The sequence below is a fragment of the Podarcis tiliguerta genome, assembly GCF_965153285.1.
Source record: "Podarcis tiliguerta genome assembly, chromosome: 3".
In the NCBI taxonomy this organism is placed as follows: domain Eukaryota; kingdom Metazoa; phylum Chordata; class Lepidosauria; order Squamata; family Lacertidae; genus Podarcis; species Podarcis tiliguerta.
Window position 1 is genome coordinate 114,392,382 of NC_139536.1, and position 15,438 is coordinate 114,407,819.

Genomic DNA, 15,438 nt, shown 5'->3' on the forward strand with positions numbered 1-15,438 from the left:
TTCATAAACCAAGTTACCACTGTACTATCTAGGAGTCCAATTACAGAGAAAAGATGGTTCTTTTATTCTAAGCCAGAAGCAGAAAGTCACTGAACTAATTGACAGCATAGAGATGCCAGAAGCAAACCCAGTTGACGCATCTATTATGGCAGAGTTTTTAAAGAACCAGGAGGAAACAAAGCCATTGCCTGACATCAACAAATACAGTTCAGAATCCAAATACATTGGAGCCACAGAAGTTAAAATACCCAACTTCCTCTACCATTCCTCATAAGGCTTGGTTTCCAGACCCTTTATCGTCTTGTCACAATTCACTGCACATCTACTTGGGAATATGATGCTTCAAGATATTTGAAGGTATATCTTAACATGGGAATACATGCAACCAGCTTTGTTGGTTAATCTCTATGCCCCAAGTGTCATAAGAACTCAGGGCCAGGTTTTAAGTAAGAGATGCTCCAATGCTAGTTTCATGGGATTCGGCAGTATGGCAGGTAAAGGGGAACACTTCATGTTTGTGAGAAAGCATGGACCAATTCCACCAGCAGGCTACTCAACCCAAATACCCTTGTTGAACAGGGGTGTTTAAAAAAGGCTCGCATTGCAAAAACAGGTAAGATAAGCAAGTTAGAATTTCTGCTGCTCCGTGATTGCAGTCATGGGATTGTTGTCTTTCACATGACAGTGTATGTTTTGACTCCACAAAGTGGGAAGTGATGGAGACAGGATGTTTGTGTTACTGTGTTCTGTGAAGTGGGACTATTGTCCTTTGCTCTTTCTCTTTGCTGTCTGATGCTAGAGAGAGAGGGAACCATGTTGCAGTGCTCCGTGTGTGTTTATATGTAAATAAAGTAGATTAGCCAAAATGCTGAGTTGCTGAGGTCTGTTACGCAAGCTGTGAAGACTCTGTGGATCCCTAAGTGTGCCAATGTCTGTTGGCATCGGTCGCTGTGATGTTCAGGCTGAAGAAAGCCTTTGAAGCTCCTGAACGAACGACCGGGAGGGAGAGAACATGCCAGTCAGACATGTGACTCTACCAGGGTCCTACTCGAGTGTAGGACAAAGCAACTCAGGAGCTTGTGAGTCTTAGAAACGTGGCAGAGCACAGAGTTGGTGGGGCATGGGAGGTGTTGTAAGCCCAACAACAGGAGTAAGGTCCAGGTCTTCGTGAGATGTTCCAGGGGGTGGCTGGAAGGTGAATCTCTGCAGGAGACTTGTGAAGAAGAGGAAGAGCTCCATTTTGGCAAGAGTCTCACCTACACATGCTCTCCGACCTGTAACAAATCACAGGAAGCAGAGAAACCAGGTTTATGGGTTGCTTAATAACACCCCACATACAATGGTACCTCAGTTTCAGAACAGCCCTGTTTACAAATGATTTGGTTTACGAACTCCGCAAAACTGGAAGTAGCATCCTGGTTTGCAAACGTTACCTTGGTCTAAGAACAGAATCTGAACAGTGGAAGGGCACCGGTGGCGAAAGGCCTCCTTAGGGAAAGAGCGCCTCAGTTTAAGAACGGTTTCGGTTTAAGAACAGATTTCTGAAACAGATTAAGTTCATAAACCAAGGTACCACTGTACTTCAAAGCAGACTAAAATGCAGCAATAAAATAACAGCTAATGGTGTCCATGTTAAAAGAATTATGAACTCCCAATACTAGCCATCCTGCAATGCTGAAAACTGGGGGGAAGGGGAATCTTTTTCAGCCTGAGGACCACATTCCCTGGTGAGCAACATTCCAGGGGCCACACCCCAATGGTGGCCAGATCTGGTGGCAGAAATGGCCACAGCAACTGATGTGAACCTTACCTTTGCACAATAGGCTACATTCCAGGCATGTCAAAATCCCATTGACTAAGCACACACTATGCAGATACTCACAAAAGTAAAAAGAAAAAAGTTACCTGCAGAGAAAGGCATGAAAGCATCTCTCTTTACGAATTTTCCTTCAGAATTAAGAAAATGCTCAGGATAGAATTTATGTGGTTTCTCCCATTGAGATTCATCATGCAGCACAGAGGACAGCAGTGGTATGATGTGAGTCCCCTGCAAAGGCAAAGCAAGAGATATTTTAATATAAAGCATATGCCTCCGATACAATTAATATTCAGTGCAGGAGAAATGAGATTTGAGTTCATTTGAGAAATGTCTTTAGTTTGACAAACTTTAACGTATAAGTCATGATCTCCCACCAGAAATGGTTTCTTTTCCAACCTTGTTCTTCCCATTGATATCTGTTTAATGGGTTGAAGCTGATGCCTGACAGCTTCTTAAGGGTAGATTGCATGCTTACAGTGTAATCCTATACAAGTCTGCACAGATGTCACTCACACTGAAGTCCAAGGGGCTTACTCCCAGGAAAGCCTTAAAATATATTGTAACTAGTAGGCAGCAGTTCAATGAAAAGGATCACCTTTGGAATGAAGTAGCCATTGAGGGTAACATCTGTAGTCGTGGCATGTGGCAGGCTGGTTGGGGCAATATCAGCAAATCTCTGGATCTCATGGACCACGGCATCTGTATAAGGCATTTTAGTTCTGTGTTCAATCCTTGGCTGAGAAGATCCAACAACCTTTGCAATTTCATCTTGGACCTTTACTGGGGGAAATTAAAAGAAAAGCATTAATTTTTCTGCCAGGATTATCTCCTTGACCTTGATCTCATAAGATATTAATAAAAAGGTATAGGTAACTCTGCCCATACGGTCCAGTCGTGTCTGACTCTAGGGTTGTGTGCTCATCTCACTTAAGAGGCCTGGAGCCAGCGCTGTCCGGAGACACGTCCGGGTCATGTGGCCAGCGTGACAAAGCTGCTCTGCTGAGCCAGCAACAGCGCAGCACACAGAAATGCCGTTTACCTTCCCGCTATAAAGCGGTACCTATTTATCTACTTGCTCTTAAGTGTGCTTTCGAACTGCTAGGTGGGCAGGAGCTGGGACTGAAAGACGGGAGCTCACTCCACCACGGGGATTCGAACCGCCGACCATACGATCAGCAAGTCCTAGGCATTGAAGTTCTACCCACAGGGCCACCCACGTCCCCTAAGGTATTAATACTTGAAGCATAAAACTGCCCTAAACTGGTTCTCTAATTCCCTAGGCTCGTAAATTTAATCTCTAGGCAAAGTTATTTTAAAACAGGACAAACAAACATTTTAGCCAATAACCTGATATACTGATGGAGAGAAATTCATCCAGGATTATTATTGAAACATCACTGTTGGGAATATCTTGAGGTGGTATCCTTTGCATATAAAGGCAAGACAAATTTTGGAGAAAATATGGGGGAAAGTTAGCTAGAGAAAGAACATTTGGATAGAAAGCTGGAAAGGAAGAGGAAGATTCAACAGAGGTGGAGGTGAAAGAGAAATAAATATGGAACAAGATGGCTTTGAAAATTCTAACTTGGAATGTAAATAGGCTAAATAATAAGATTAAAGGGAATAAAGTTAAACATGTTGTAAAGAAGTTAAACTTGGATAAATAAAACTTAAATAAAAGGAAAGAACTTTGTACCTTCTGATATAACAAAAAAGAGAGGAGTTGTAATGTGTATAAAACCAGATTTGGACCCAAAACAATTATTCAAAGATGAACAATGAAGAATATTGATAATGGGAAAATACACCAGATTTTCATTAGAGGCTAGAAGAAATATTATTTGAACATTTGAATGAAAAGGTGATTTTGATGGGCGATATGAATGGTGTAGGCTCCCTAGATTGGGACAGGAGTATAAGAAAAAATGAAACAAAAGAAGGCAAGCTACTGAAAGCCTTTTTTAGGATGGCTGACCATTTAAGTTGAATTGACATTTGGAGAGAAAAACACCCACAGTACATTTTATTCGACTGCGAATCATTCTGCAACCTGTATGGACTTATAAAGATTTTTATACTAAGGTAAAGAGGGTGGAAATTCTATCAAGAACATTATAATACCACAACTCTATAACAGTGGAATTAAGAACAGGGACAAGTTTCCCAATGAGATGGAGTCTAAATGAAAATTTATTAAATTATAAAATTTATTAAATCAAAAAAAATTTGAAAAAGGGGCAATAAAATAAAAGGATTATTTTGAAATTAATTTAAATCAAGAGATAGATTTAAAGGTGGTATGGGGTGTGAGTAAAGTGGTAATGTAGGGGGTTGTTTTTTTACATAGCAAAGCGCATACCAAAGAAATATAAGAGAGCAGAAAAAACTAGAAATTTTAGGAGAAATAAAAGGGAAAGAATTAATAAATTTCCCTTGAAAAGAGATAGTGAAACAGGATGTCAAGATGTTGCAAATGCAATATTCAATGATAATAAACCAAGCAATAGAGTGGGAAAGTGTTTTAAATATTTAAAACAGAAACACTGAAAACAGAAATCTGTTGGAGACCAAAACACCACTATGGCTTTCACCTTTGGAGAATTTAAAATAAAATAATTTAAGGTTTTATCAGAGAAGTTAACAACATGATTACAATAGTTTCATTTGAATGAAGTATTTTAAAAGGATATGAAGCGGCGGGGTTGGGGAACAAGCATCACAACTGGAAAGAGACCTATTAAACTGTAATGTTAAAGTGATATCTAAAATGTATAAGATGTTATTGGAATGGGAGACAATGATGAACAAGTGAAATCTTCAATGATACACTGGGCAATAGATATTGTTAATAATATAAAAACGGATGTATGGGAAAGTTTATCAAAGGTGGATATAAAATATTGGAGCATTTTATAGTTTAAGAGAAAACTATGTGATAATGTTATATAGATGGTAAAGGTAAAGGGACCCCTGACCATTAGGTCCAGTCGTGGACGACTCTGGGTTTGTGGTGCTTATCTCGCTTTATTGGCCAAGGGAGCCGGTGTACAGCTTCTGGGTCATGTGGCCAGCATGACTAAACCGCTTCCGGTGAACCAGACCAGCGCACGGAAGCGCCGTTTACCTTCTCACCTGAACGGAATCTATTTATCTATTTGCACTTGCTTTCGAACTGCTAGGTTGGCAGGAGCAGGGACTGAACAATGGGAGCTTACCGCATTGCGGGGATTCGAACCGCTGACTTTCTGATCAGCAAGCCCTAGGCTCTGTGGTTTAACCCACAGCACCACCCGCGTCCCATATAGATGGGACCTAACACCTAATAGATTGGCTAAAATGTATAAACCCAAACTGAATATGTGCTGGAAATGTAAAGACAAAGAAGGTAAACATTTTCATATGTGGTGCTCTACTAATAAAGTTAAAGCTCACTGGGAAATGATATATAATGAACTGAAAAAGATGTTTAAAAAACCATTAGCTTTTCTTTCGGGAATTTTGGAATCGGAACTACCTAAAGAGAAATGAAAGGAATGGAAATGGTTTATAGAGTATTTACAAACAAACTATAAACATACTAAGACATTGGCAGGATTAATGTAAAAACCTTCTGATTCAATATACATATGGGATATATATGGGAATATATATCTAAATGAATGTGTTGAGATAATTTGGAGTATTGCAGGAAAATGAAATGAAATGCTTCACAGAAAGATTGAAATGTTAAATTTAGGATTGAATAATGGTTGTGACACACACACTTTCTAATAGATACATATAACTGGAATTAAGATTTCTCAGAATAATGGGAGCCAACACAATTAAAAGCACTCACTCTGAATTTCAGGATATTTCATCATTAGTAACAGTCCCCAGCGCAGTGTGGTAGAAGTGGTCTCCATGCCAGCAGCAAATAAGTTACCCACAACGGCTTTTAGGTTTTCATTGTGGAAATATGCATTCATCTTGTTCTTCTCCGCCTCCTGGGTTGCAAAGAGTATGAACTGGTTAAAACGAATGGAGTGAGGAAATTTCAAGTGCAAAGATAGAAATGAAAACCCGACAGGACCCAATGAAATGACAGTATCATTGCACATCAACACAATCGCTAAGTAGTGAGAGATTCCAGGTCTTCCAGACTATACCATCATGATAATATAGGGTTTATTTACACATGTATATAACCCAAGCCTAAGATGGAGGGGCTCAGCATCAACACTCCAAAACATCTAGTTTCTCCATAGTCACAGCTGTTGCTCTCTATCTACCAGCTAAGAGAGGAGATTGGGGAGGCTTGGCAATCCAGCTCCTTCTTCTCTGATGCTAATCATGGTGCTTAACTGCTCAGCCAGTGGTTAACCTGCAAGAATATTATATGACTGCATACATGGAGGGCAGCATTTCTGGCGAACACTTGTGGAGATCTGAAATCAAGGTTAACATAAAGTGTTGTTTTCTGCTGACATATATGGTTCTCAGTTGAACATCTTTAATGTATTTACTCATAGTCTAAAATGGAAAAATAACACAGAAATACCACATATTCATCTGGAAATGTTTCATTAAACTGAGATAGACAATATGGTGCCCTCCATATTTTGGAGATTGCAACTTACTTCTGCCACGCCTTCCAACAGGAAGAGTAACACCAATAGTTCTTAACCCAAGGTACTATTTCTGGGTTAGCAGAGTCTGTAACCTGAGCGTCTGAAACCTGAAGCGTCTGTAACCCAAGGTACCACTGTATAGCTAAAGCTATCACCATTAGTGATGTATGGAAGTGAGCTGGACCATAAAGAAGGCTGATGGCTGAAGAATTGATGCTTTTGAATTAGGGTGATGGAGGAGACTCTTGAGAGTCCCATGGACTGCAAGAAGATCAAACCTATCCATTCTTAAGGAAACCAGCCCTGAATGCTCACTGGAAGGACAGATCCTGAAGCTGAGGCTCCAATACTTTGGCCACATCATGAGAAGACTCCCTGGAAAAGACCCTGATGTTGGGAAAGATTGAGGGCACAAGGAAAAGGGGACGACAGAGGACGAGATGGTTGGACAGTGTTCTTGAAGCTACGAACATGAGTTTGACCAAACTGCGGGAGGCAGTGGAAGACAGGAGTGCCTGGCGTGCTCTGGTCCATGGGGTCACAAAGAGTCGGACACGACTAAACGACTAAACACCATCACCAACAACAACAAGCGCAGTGCATGGGCCAATGTTTTTTCCTTGCTCCGAGATGCCTCTCCATCCACAAAGTTTCCTATCTCCTCCGGTGTGAAGAACGCCTTCTTCTGAGCACACGAGGCATTTTCCCATCCCCCTTGCATCAAAAGGGAGTCAGGCAACCATTACCTCTCATAAGCCAATGGTTTGTCTGCCATAATTCCACCCCTGAAAACTCATACACCCCAACTGTCATGTTTTCTTGATCAGGGATTTACCCCAGAAATGCTGTTGAGCATGCAACCATTGACCCTGCAGAGGTAACTTCTGTAACACATTAAAAACGGCTGACTATTGGGAAATAGTAGGAAGTATGCCAGGTTCGACCCTTCTGAAGTGAGACTTCCTGACTACAACTTATGCATTCACTTGCGAATATGCCCTTAAAACATGAATTGAAAATGTCAACGCTTATTCTGGGCCAACTTAAAGACTCCATTACCTCTTTCTGTCGGATAAGAAATGAGTCAATAAAGCTCCTCTGGTCATTTTCATCCAAATCTCTGAGGTGTTTTATGAAGGTGGCATTTATGAAGGCAAACAGTTCATCTCTGTTTTGGATGACAGTCTTACGAGCCCCCAAAAGAAAACCAAGAGCAGGAAACATGTTATACAGCTGAAAGGATAAAAATGTGAAAAAAGAAAAAGAGACATTAGGAAAGCTCAGTACAGTTCTTTCAATTGCATCTCGCAAAGCGTGGTTGCCCAAATACAAACAAAACTCTTGAATGGCATTTGGAATGGGGGGTGGGCTACCTCAGGGCAGCGTAATTTATGTGCAACCCCGGGATAATAGGCTATGGCAGGTCTCCTCTGGAGGTTTGCCTTCAGAGAGGGAGATCTGCCCTTGGAGGCCCCTTCTGAGCCATCATGGAACCAACTATCACTTGTTCTTCCTTGTCCTTGGAGTCCCGATGGCAGTGAGGCCAGAAAGGGTGTGTGCAAAAGAGACTTTATTATAGTTACGGGATGACTGTGCCGTGTGAGTTTTCTAAATATTTCGAATCACCACCTGCTTTCTCAAGATATCATTCTGTGTTTTGTAGTGAATCCTGAACAATATACAATAAACAGGTTGCCCTCCCCACTTTGCATACAATGTCATTACAATCAACTGTTTGTTTTATTGGAAAAGAATAGATTACCGTGACTGAAGGGCTTCCGACAAGCCGGATATTTTCATTGACCAACTTCAGAAGTCTTATGTATGTGGGATCTTCATAATCAAATCGCTTGTCTAGTAGTATGGACACTATAATATTGGCAACAGCTGCATTCATAATTGTGGTGATCTCAAATGGGTTTCCTAGACATAAATATGACAGTTAAGCAAAAACATTCTGTTGAAATTCCTAGTATGGTTTTTAAGTCTGTTCTTTGTTGCCTGAAATCACTACTGGCAGCTTACCTATGTGTAGACCTTATTTATCAAAAAAACTGATCTGCTGCTGGTTGTGGCCATATGTTGGCTAAGAAATGCTAAAGAGGGCTTGGAGCTATTGGAATGTAATCTACACACTACAGAATCAGACCAATTTTGTTTCCACAAGGAACCAACCCTGGGAACTGTAGTGGGATGTAAAACACATAGGAGTCGAGTACAACATTCCTAGAATGGACATGCTAGGGGATGCTTTCTACCAGCCAGGAGAAAACTTCCTGTTTCTTCCTGAGCTGGGACAAACTTCCTCTGCATGTGACTAGATGTAGGTGTGGCCTAATTTGGGTTAGGGGAGCAAACTGTTACGATATTGAAGCAATGATGCTGCAAGCTGATTGCTTGGAAAAGTCACATGATGTTGGGAGTGTCTGTGGGAAACAGACAGCACCGGAATTAGCTCAGAGTCTAATATGAGCTGCACAGGAAGTGCTTGTGGAGTCGTCTGCTGGAGTTTGATGAGAGCAGACATGATTTTTGTATTGCTGCAGAGACAGGAATAAAAGCATGTAAATACGTTTCTGTCTTATCTCTTTCCCCTGCCGGGGGGGGGCAGGAAAGGGTGGTGTGTTCTTCTCACGCTGAGGAGGATCGCCTATCGCGACCTCTGCCTGGTCCCTGCCGGGAGAGCAGACCGGGAGGTCAACAGGACTCCAAGCCGGGTGCCTGGGAGAGTTGCCAGTTTCTGCTGATAATGGCTTGGAATCCAACACAAACCTCCTTCTTTGCTTCTTCTTTTCCTTCTCCATTTTTTTACGTGTTAACAGACTGCCTGTCTGCAGTCACTTGGGACAAACTCCCTTATGGGATAGTTCCACATGTATATATCAAATCAAATCAAATCAAAATGTTTATTCGGCTTTACGCCCATAATGAAACACAACACAACACAACAGAACAAAACAAATCAAATAAAACAGCGGACTCATACAAAACACATGTAGTATGACACCGTTCACAACACATAAGGACATGTATTGGCCATTCATAAGAAAAGTTTAAGATTAAAGTTAAAAATTTTAAGGACTACACTAAAATCAGTATCTGATGTCATTATAAAAAAATCTTATAGCTGTCAATAATCAGCTAAGACATGTATATATACTTTTGTAACCTAAGTCTGCCTTGAGGGATCCATCCATCCATGAACTGAATGAATGTGAGTAAACTACTTTTATATTGACGTTAATAAGATTGTCGTGTCTATTCTTTTTAAGAGGGAAAAGAAGGGATCTTACACAGACGAGAAGCACAGACGAGCCTGCAACAAGCAAACCGCTATGTGTTTAAACTCTGCTTATAGAACTTGCTAACGCAAGTTAGGGAGGATACAATTAAACAATATATCCCCTCCTGCCTCCCTGAACATCCCCACAGAAATTCAAAGTATGGAAAGGGCATTGTTTTTAAGACTGTTCATGTTGTCTTAAGTCCCCACTGGCAGCTTCCCTATGTGTAGACCTCATTTAACAAATAAACTGATCCTAAGTGCTCCTGGATGTGGCCATAGCTGGGCTAAGAAATGCTTGGAAGTCTCAGGAGTTATTGCAGTACAACCTGCACATTCCCGGAACAGACCAATTGCAGGGAACCCTGGGATTTGTGCTTCTGGAAGTTAGGAATATGTAACACAATAGTCTTGGCACCTTTAAACTATGGTAGTATAGCGATGCACCAGAGGAAAACACCAACCCACCTTTGTAAGATTCAAATTTCTTTATCAGGACACTGCATTCCTCAACAATTCTATCCTCTATGGTCCTCTTTCCCATTCCATAGTCTCGCAATGTGCTTAAAGCAAACCGCCGCATCACTTTCCAGTTCTCACCATTAGACAGAGTTAAACCTGAAGAGACAGGAAGAAAGGTCTCATGTCTGCATGACAATTGCACAAAAATATCAATAAATTGTGTTCTGCATTTCTTCCATGGAACTGAGAATGGATCCCAGCTGTTCTCCCATTCAGACTCAGACTTCTGAGCTTTGACAAAGTAGCTGGCAGATGTGTCATCAGACCATGACCTGAGAACACATTGATCGATATTTTCCATTACAAAGTGTAGGGTAGAGTAGAGGGTGGTTTGTACATGTCAGGCATCAAAGCAGAACTCAGCTTGTTCTTTGTATCCCATGGGGAGACATTATGCCTTCTTCATTTTTCCTCTTTGTATAGGCTGGGCCAGAAAACGGTCAGTCAGTTTCCCCTTGGTGTGTGGCATTACTTTTCCATGTGACAATCATTCACAATTCAAATGTGACAACTATTACATTCTCCTGCCCCATTCTCCCCCAGCTCTACAATATGACTGTTGGGAAGAAGGTGGGAATGGGAAAGGTTTGCTTTAACTGGTCTCCATTTTTGTTTCTTCAACAGAGCCCCACTGAGCCACTGAAAGTCAAGACCAAAAAAGGCTGGCCTGGTCCACTCTTTTTAACATTTTAGCTTGATCTGCAGAAATCTACACTTTTAGTGACACATTCTCAGCCTAATGCCTGCAGATACTCTGTCAATGTCAAAGGCACTGAGGTTGGTTGAAAAATTCACAAGGATTTCCCTCACAGGAAACAATGGATGTTGTTGACCTGCTTTGCAAACGCTCATCTTACAAACCATTTCTTGGGAACAGATTGTGTTCACCTGGTGGACCAGTGTGTGTCTGCAAGCATTACAAGTTCCAATAGAAAGGGAGGTGCCTCACCAAAGCCTTGTGCAAACTCTTGAAACATTGGAACGATGGGCCTGTCAGCAAATGCGTCCGCCTGATTAACCAGAGCCTCCTTTACTGTCTCATATCCTGTCAACACCACAGTTTTCTGGGGTCCCATTTGGATCCTGAAGACAGAGCCATATTGCTTTGACAGCTGGAATTCAACAGAAGAAAAAGTGAGAAAGAGAGTTCTGATATACCCAAAGAATATATTAATGTAAATCATCTCTCACAGAACCAAGACTGCATTAGCTTGCACATTTACCTGAGAGTAAAGGCTCTTTTATACATTCCACAGAATCTAGTAACAAAGTTTGACTTTTAGACTAGTGTCAGTTTTTTTCAATAACTACTATTGGGCTAGTCACACTTCTCTGAAGTCTCTCAGCCTCACTCACCTCACAGAATGTTTCTTGTGGGGGAGGGGGGGAAAGGAGATTGTGAGCCTCTTTGAAACTCCTTAGGGTAGTTTAAATAAAGCGGGATATCAAATCCAAAATCCAAACTACTATAGAAGTTGGTAGAAATTACTTCCATGTCATTGTGCCTTGGACCGAGCTGAAAACATACGACTTAAGAATAGTAATTTTGTGGAATCAATTCACTTTTTGTATCTTTGCAAATCACCATGCAAAACAGAATCTAAATAACATAATGATAAATTAAAAGGTCATTGTCTATGCCTCAATGCTCTTCAAGACATTTGCAGGTGCCAGATTGCTGGAATTCCAATGTGTTACCTCTGAGGATGTGGATAGGCTGCTTGGATGAGTGAAACTGACCACCTGTCTCCTTCATCCTTGCCCATTCTGGCTCATAAAAGCTCTGTGGGGTGGTGAATGCTTCGCTCTGTTAAAGAGCCCTCCCAAACCTACTGAAAGTGCTGGTTATAAAACTGCTTATTAAAAAATAAATATTTCGACACAGCCAATATGGCCAACTATCACTCAGTCTCAAATCTTCCATTCTTGGGCAAAGTGGTTGCTGAACAACACCAAGCATGCCTGGAGGATGCAGACCATTTGGATCCTTCCAATTGGGATTGTGGCCTCATCATGAGACTGAAACTGCCGTGGTTGTGCTGGTCAGTCCTCTCCGGCAGGCTAGGGACAAAGGTGAAAGCTGCGATGTAGACTACATCGCAGTGGATGTAGTCTACCTTGATTTCAGCAAGGCATTTGACAAGGTGCCCCATGATATTCTTGTAAAGAAGCTGGTAAAATGCGGTCTTGACTATGCTACCACTCAGTGGATTTGTAACTGGCTGACTGACCGGACCCAAAGGGTGCTCATCAATGGTTCCTCTTCATCCTGGAGAAGAGTGACTAGTGGGGTGCCACAGGGTTCTGTCTTGGGCCCGGTCTTATTCAACATCTTTATCAACGACTTGGATGATGGACTCAAGGGCATCCTGATCAAATTTGCAGATGACACCAAACTGGGAGGGGTGGCTAACACCCCAGAGGACAGGATCACACTTCAAAACGACCTTGACAGATTAGAGAACTGGGCCAAAACAAACAAGATGAATTTTAACAGGGAGAAATGTAAAGTATTGCACTTGGGCAAAAAAAATGAGAGGCACAAATACAAGATGGGTGACACCTGGCTTGAGAGCAGTACATGTGAAAAGGATCTAGGAGTCTTGGTTGACCACAAACTTAACATGAGCCAACAGTGTGACGCGGCAGCTAAAAAAGCCAACGCAATTCTGGGCTGCATCAATAGGAGTATAGCATCTAGATCAAGGGAAGTAATAGTGCCACTGTATTCTGCTCTGGTCAGACCTCACCTGGAGTACTGTGTCCAGTTCTGGGCACCACAGTTCAAGAAGGACACTGACAAACTAGAACGTGTACAGAGGAGGGCAACCAAAATGGTCAAAGGCCTGGAAACAATGCCTTATGAGGATCGGCTAAGGGAGCTGGGCATGTTTAGCCTGGAGAAGAGGAGGTTAAGGGGTGATATGATAGCCATGTTCAAATATATAAAAGGATGTCACATAGAGGAGGGAGAAAGGTTGTTTTCTGCTGCTCCAGAGAAGCGGACACGGAGCAATGGATACAAACTACAAGAAAGAAGATTCCACCTAAACATTAGGAAGAACTTCCTGACAGTAAGAGCTGTTCGACAGTGGAATTTGCTGCCAAGGAGTGTGGTGGAGTCTCCTTCTTTGGAGGTCTTTAAGCAGAGGCTTGACAACCATATGTCAGGAGTGCTCTGATGGTGTTTCCTGCTTGGCAGGGGGTTGGACTCGATGACCCTTGTGGTCTCTTCCAACTCTATGATTCTATGATTCTATGGTTTCCCAGTTCTGCTGGATCTCTCAGCAGCTTTTGATACCATCGACCATAACATCCTTCTGGACCGTTTAGAGGGGATGGGAGCTGTGGGCACTGTTACACAGTGGTTTTGCTCCTTCCTCCTGGACCGTGTCCAGAATGTGGTGTTTGGGGATAAGTGTTCAGACCCCTGGGCTCTCACCTCTCACCAAAAGGTTCTGTCCTCTCCCCCATGCTTTTTAACATCTATATGAAGCCTCTGGGAGGGATCTTCAGGGGGTTTGGGCTGGGTGTTCATCAGTATGTGGATGATAACCTGCTCTACCTCTCTTTTAAATCAGAACCAGTGAAAGTGTTGAAGGTCCTGTGTGAGTGTTGGGAGGTGGTTGGATGGCAGCTGACAGAATGAGGTTGGGGTTGAATCCTGACAAGACAGAAGTACTGTTTTGGGGAGACAGGGGGCAGGCAGGTGTGGGGGAGTCTCTGGTCCTGAATAGGGCAGCTGTGGCCCTCAAGGACCAGGTGTGCAGCATGGGAGTCATGTTGGACTCACAGCTGTCCATGGGGGCGCAAGTCAATTCTCTGTCCAGGGCAGCTATCTGCCACCTCCATCTGGTACGCAGGCTGAGACCCTACCTGCCGGCAGACTGTCTCACCAGAGTGGTGCATGCTCTGATTATCTCCTGCTTTGACTACTGCAACACGCTGTACGTGGGGCTACTTTTGAAGGTGACCCAGAAACTGCAACTGATCCAGAATGTAGCAGCTAGACTGGTGACTGTAAGACCATATAACACCAGTTCTGAAAGACCTAGAGTGGCTTCCCAGTACGTTTCTGAGCACAATTCAAAGTGTTGGTGCTGACCTTTAAGCCCTAAACATCCTCGGCCCAGTATACCTAAAGAAAAGTCTCCACCCCCATCGTCCAAGGTTCAGGGCCGAGGGACTTCTGGCAGTTCCCTCACTGTGAGAAATGAGGTTACAGGGAAACATACAGAGGGTGTTCTTGGTAGTGGCACCTGCCCTGTGGAACACCCTCCCATCAGATGTCAAGGAAATAAACAATTATCTTACTTTTAGAAGACACACCTGAAGGCAGTCTTTTTTAGTGAAGTTTTCAATGTTTGATGCTTTATCGTGTTTTTAATCTGTTGGGAGCCGCCCAGAGTGGCTGGGGATACCCAGACAGATGGACGGGGTATACATAATAAATTATTATTAACTTATTATTGTTATTCAGTTGCAGCAGCACAAATATTTCCTAGGAATGCTCAGAAAACCAGAACAGAATAGTCAGTTATAGGGATGAATGTGATTATACCTTTAATGACACCTCTCAAATCTAGAAAGATAGGCTGAAGGAGGACGTTGGCCTAGGCAAGGTTTGCACCGGCACTTTTGCATCCTTGAAAATGGAGACAGAGTCAAACATGATTTGACACCAGACATCTTGTTCAAATTACCAGTTATAAATTGCAACTTGGTCCTATGACTCTTTATTGGGAAAGCTAAGAGGAGGTTCTGTAGCACACAAAAGGAAGATGAGATTTATAGGGTTTAAAAGAACAAAAATTATTATTATTATTATTATTATTATTATTATTATTATTATTACCCCTTTCTGCTGACTGGGCTGCCCCAGTACCCTTTAGCTTTGGCATGGGAAGAACCAGAAGCTTTACCTTTAACATGGTTCTGTGAGGCCTCTTGAGATCCATGATGTGGAGATTCCCAATGAGAGGTAAAGGCCTTGGACCTGGTGGAAGATTTTGGGAGCTCTTGTTCCAGAAAGTGCCCAGTTTCAAAACAAAGGAAACCATAAGGATAAAGAGGAACAACGCTGGAATCGGCTCCGTCCAATCCATTTCGTGTCAGCAAGCAATTTGTTTTGCAATGGTTGTAATGAAAGCTACAGTTCAGTTTGGTCAAGGATAATGTCTTGCAACTGCAGTGAGCAGTATTTA

The 15,438-nt window shown here is 42.3% G+C and overlaps 1 protein-coding gene across 1 annotated transcript; it reads right to left on the minus strand.

The window, feature by feature from the left end:
* Positions 1-127: 127 nt before the first annotated feature.
* On the minus strand, positions 128-15,420 carry LOC310675177 (cytochrome P450 2K6-like). The gene is made up of 9 exons (XM_083435380.1): positions 15,157-15,420; positions 11,184-11,346; positions 10,181-10,330; positions 8,192-8,352; positions 7,489-7,662; positions 5,658-5,805; positions 2,415-2,599; positions 1,906-2,047; positions 128-1,274 (listed from the first exon to the last, which is right to left on the minus strand). Exons 1-9 carry the CDS (start codon positions 15,337-15,339, stop codon positions 1,087-1,089), a joined length of 1,494 nt encoding a protein of 497 aa, XP_083291506.1. The 5' UTR covers positions 15,340-15,420; the 3' UTR covers positions 128-1,086.
* Positions 15,421-15,438: the final 18 nt, after the last annotated feature.

Excerpts from the sequence above, each read along its gene's own strand:
- LOC310675177 (XM_083435380.1), bottom strand. The coding sequence starts at position 15,339 with ATGGATTGGACGGAGCCGATTCCAGCGTTGTTCCTCTTTATCCTTATG. Across the intron at positions 10,331-11,183 it reads AGAGTTTGCACAAGGCTTTG|GTTTAACTCTGTCTAATGGT; the intron begins GTGAGGCACCTC and ends CTGTCTCTTCAG. Across the intron at positions 5,806-7,488 it reads TTCTTATCCGACAGAAAGAG|GAGGCGGAGAAGAACAAGAT; the intron begins GTAATGGAGTCT and ends TTTGCAACCCAG.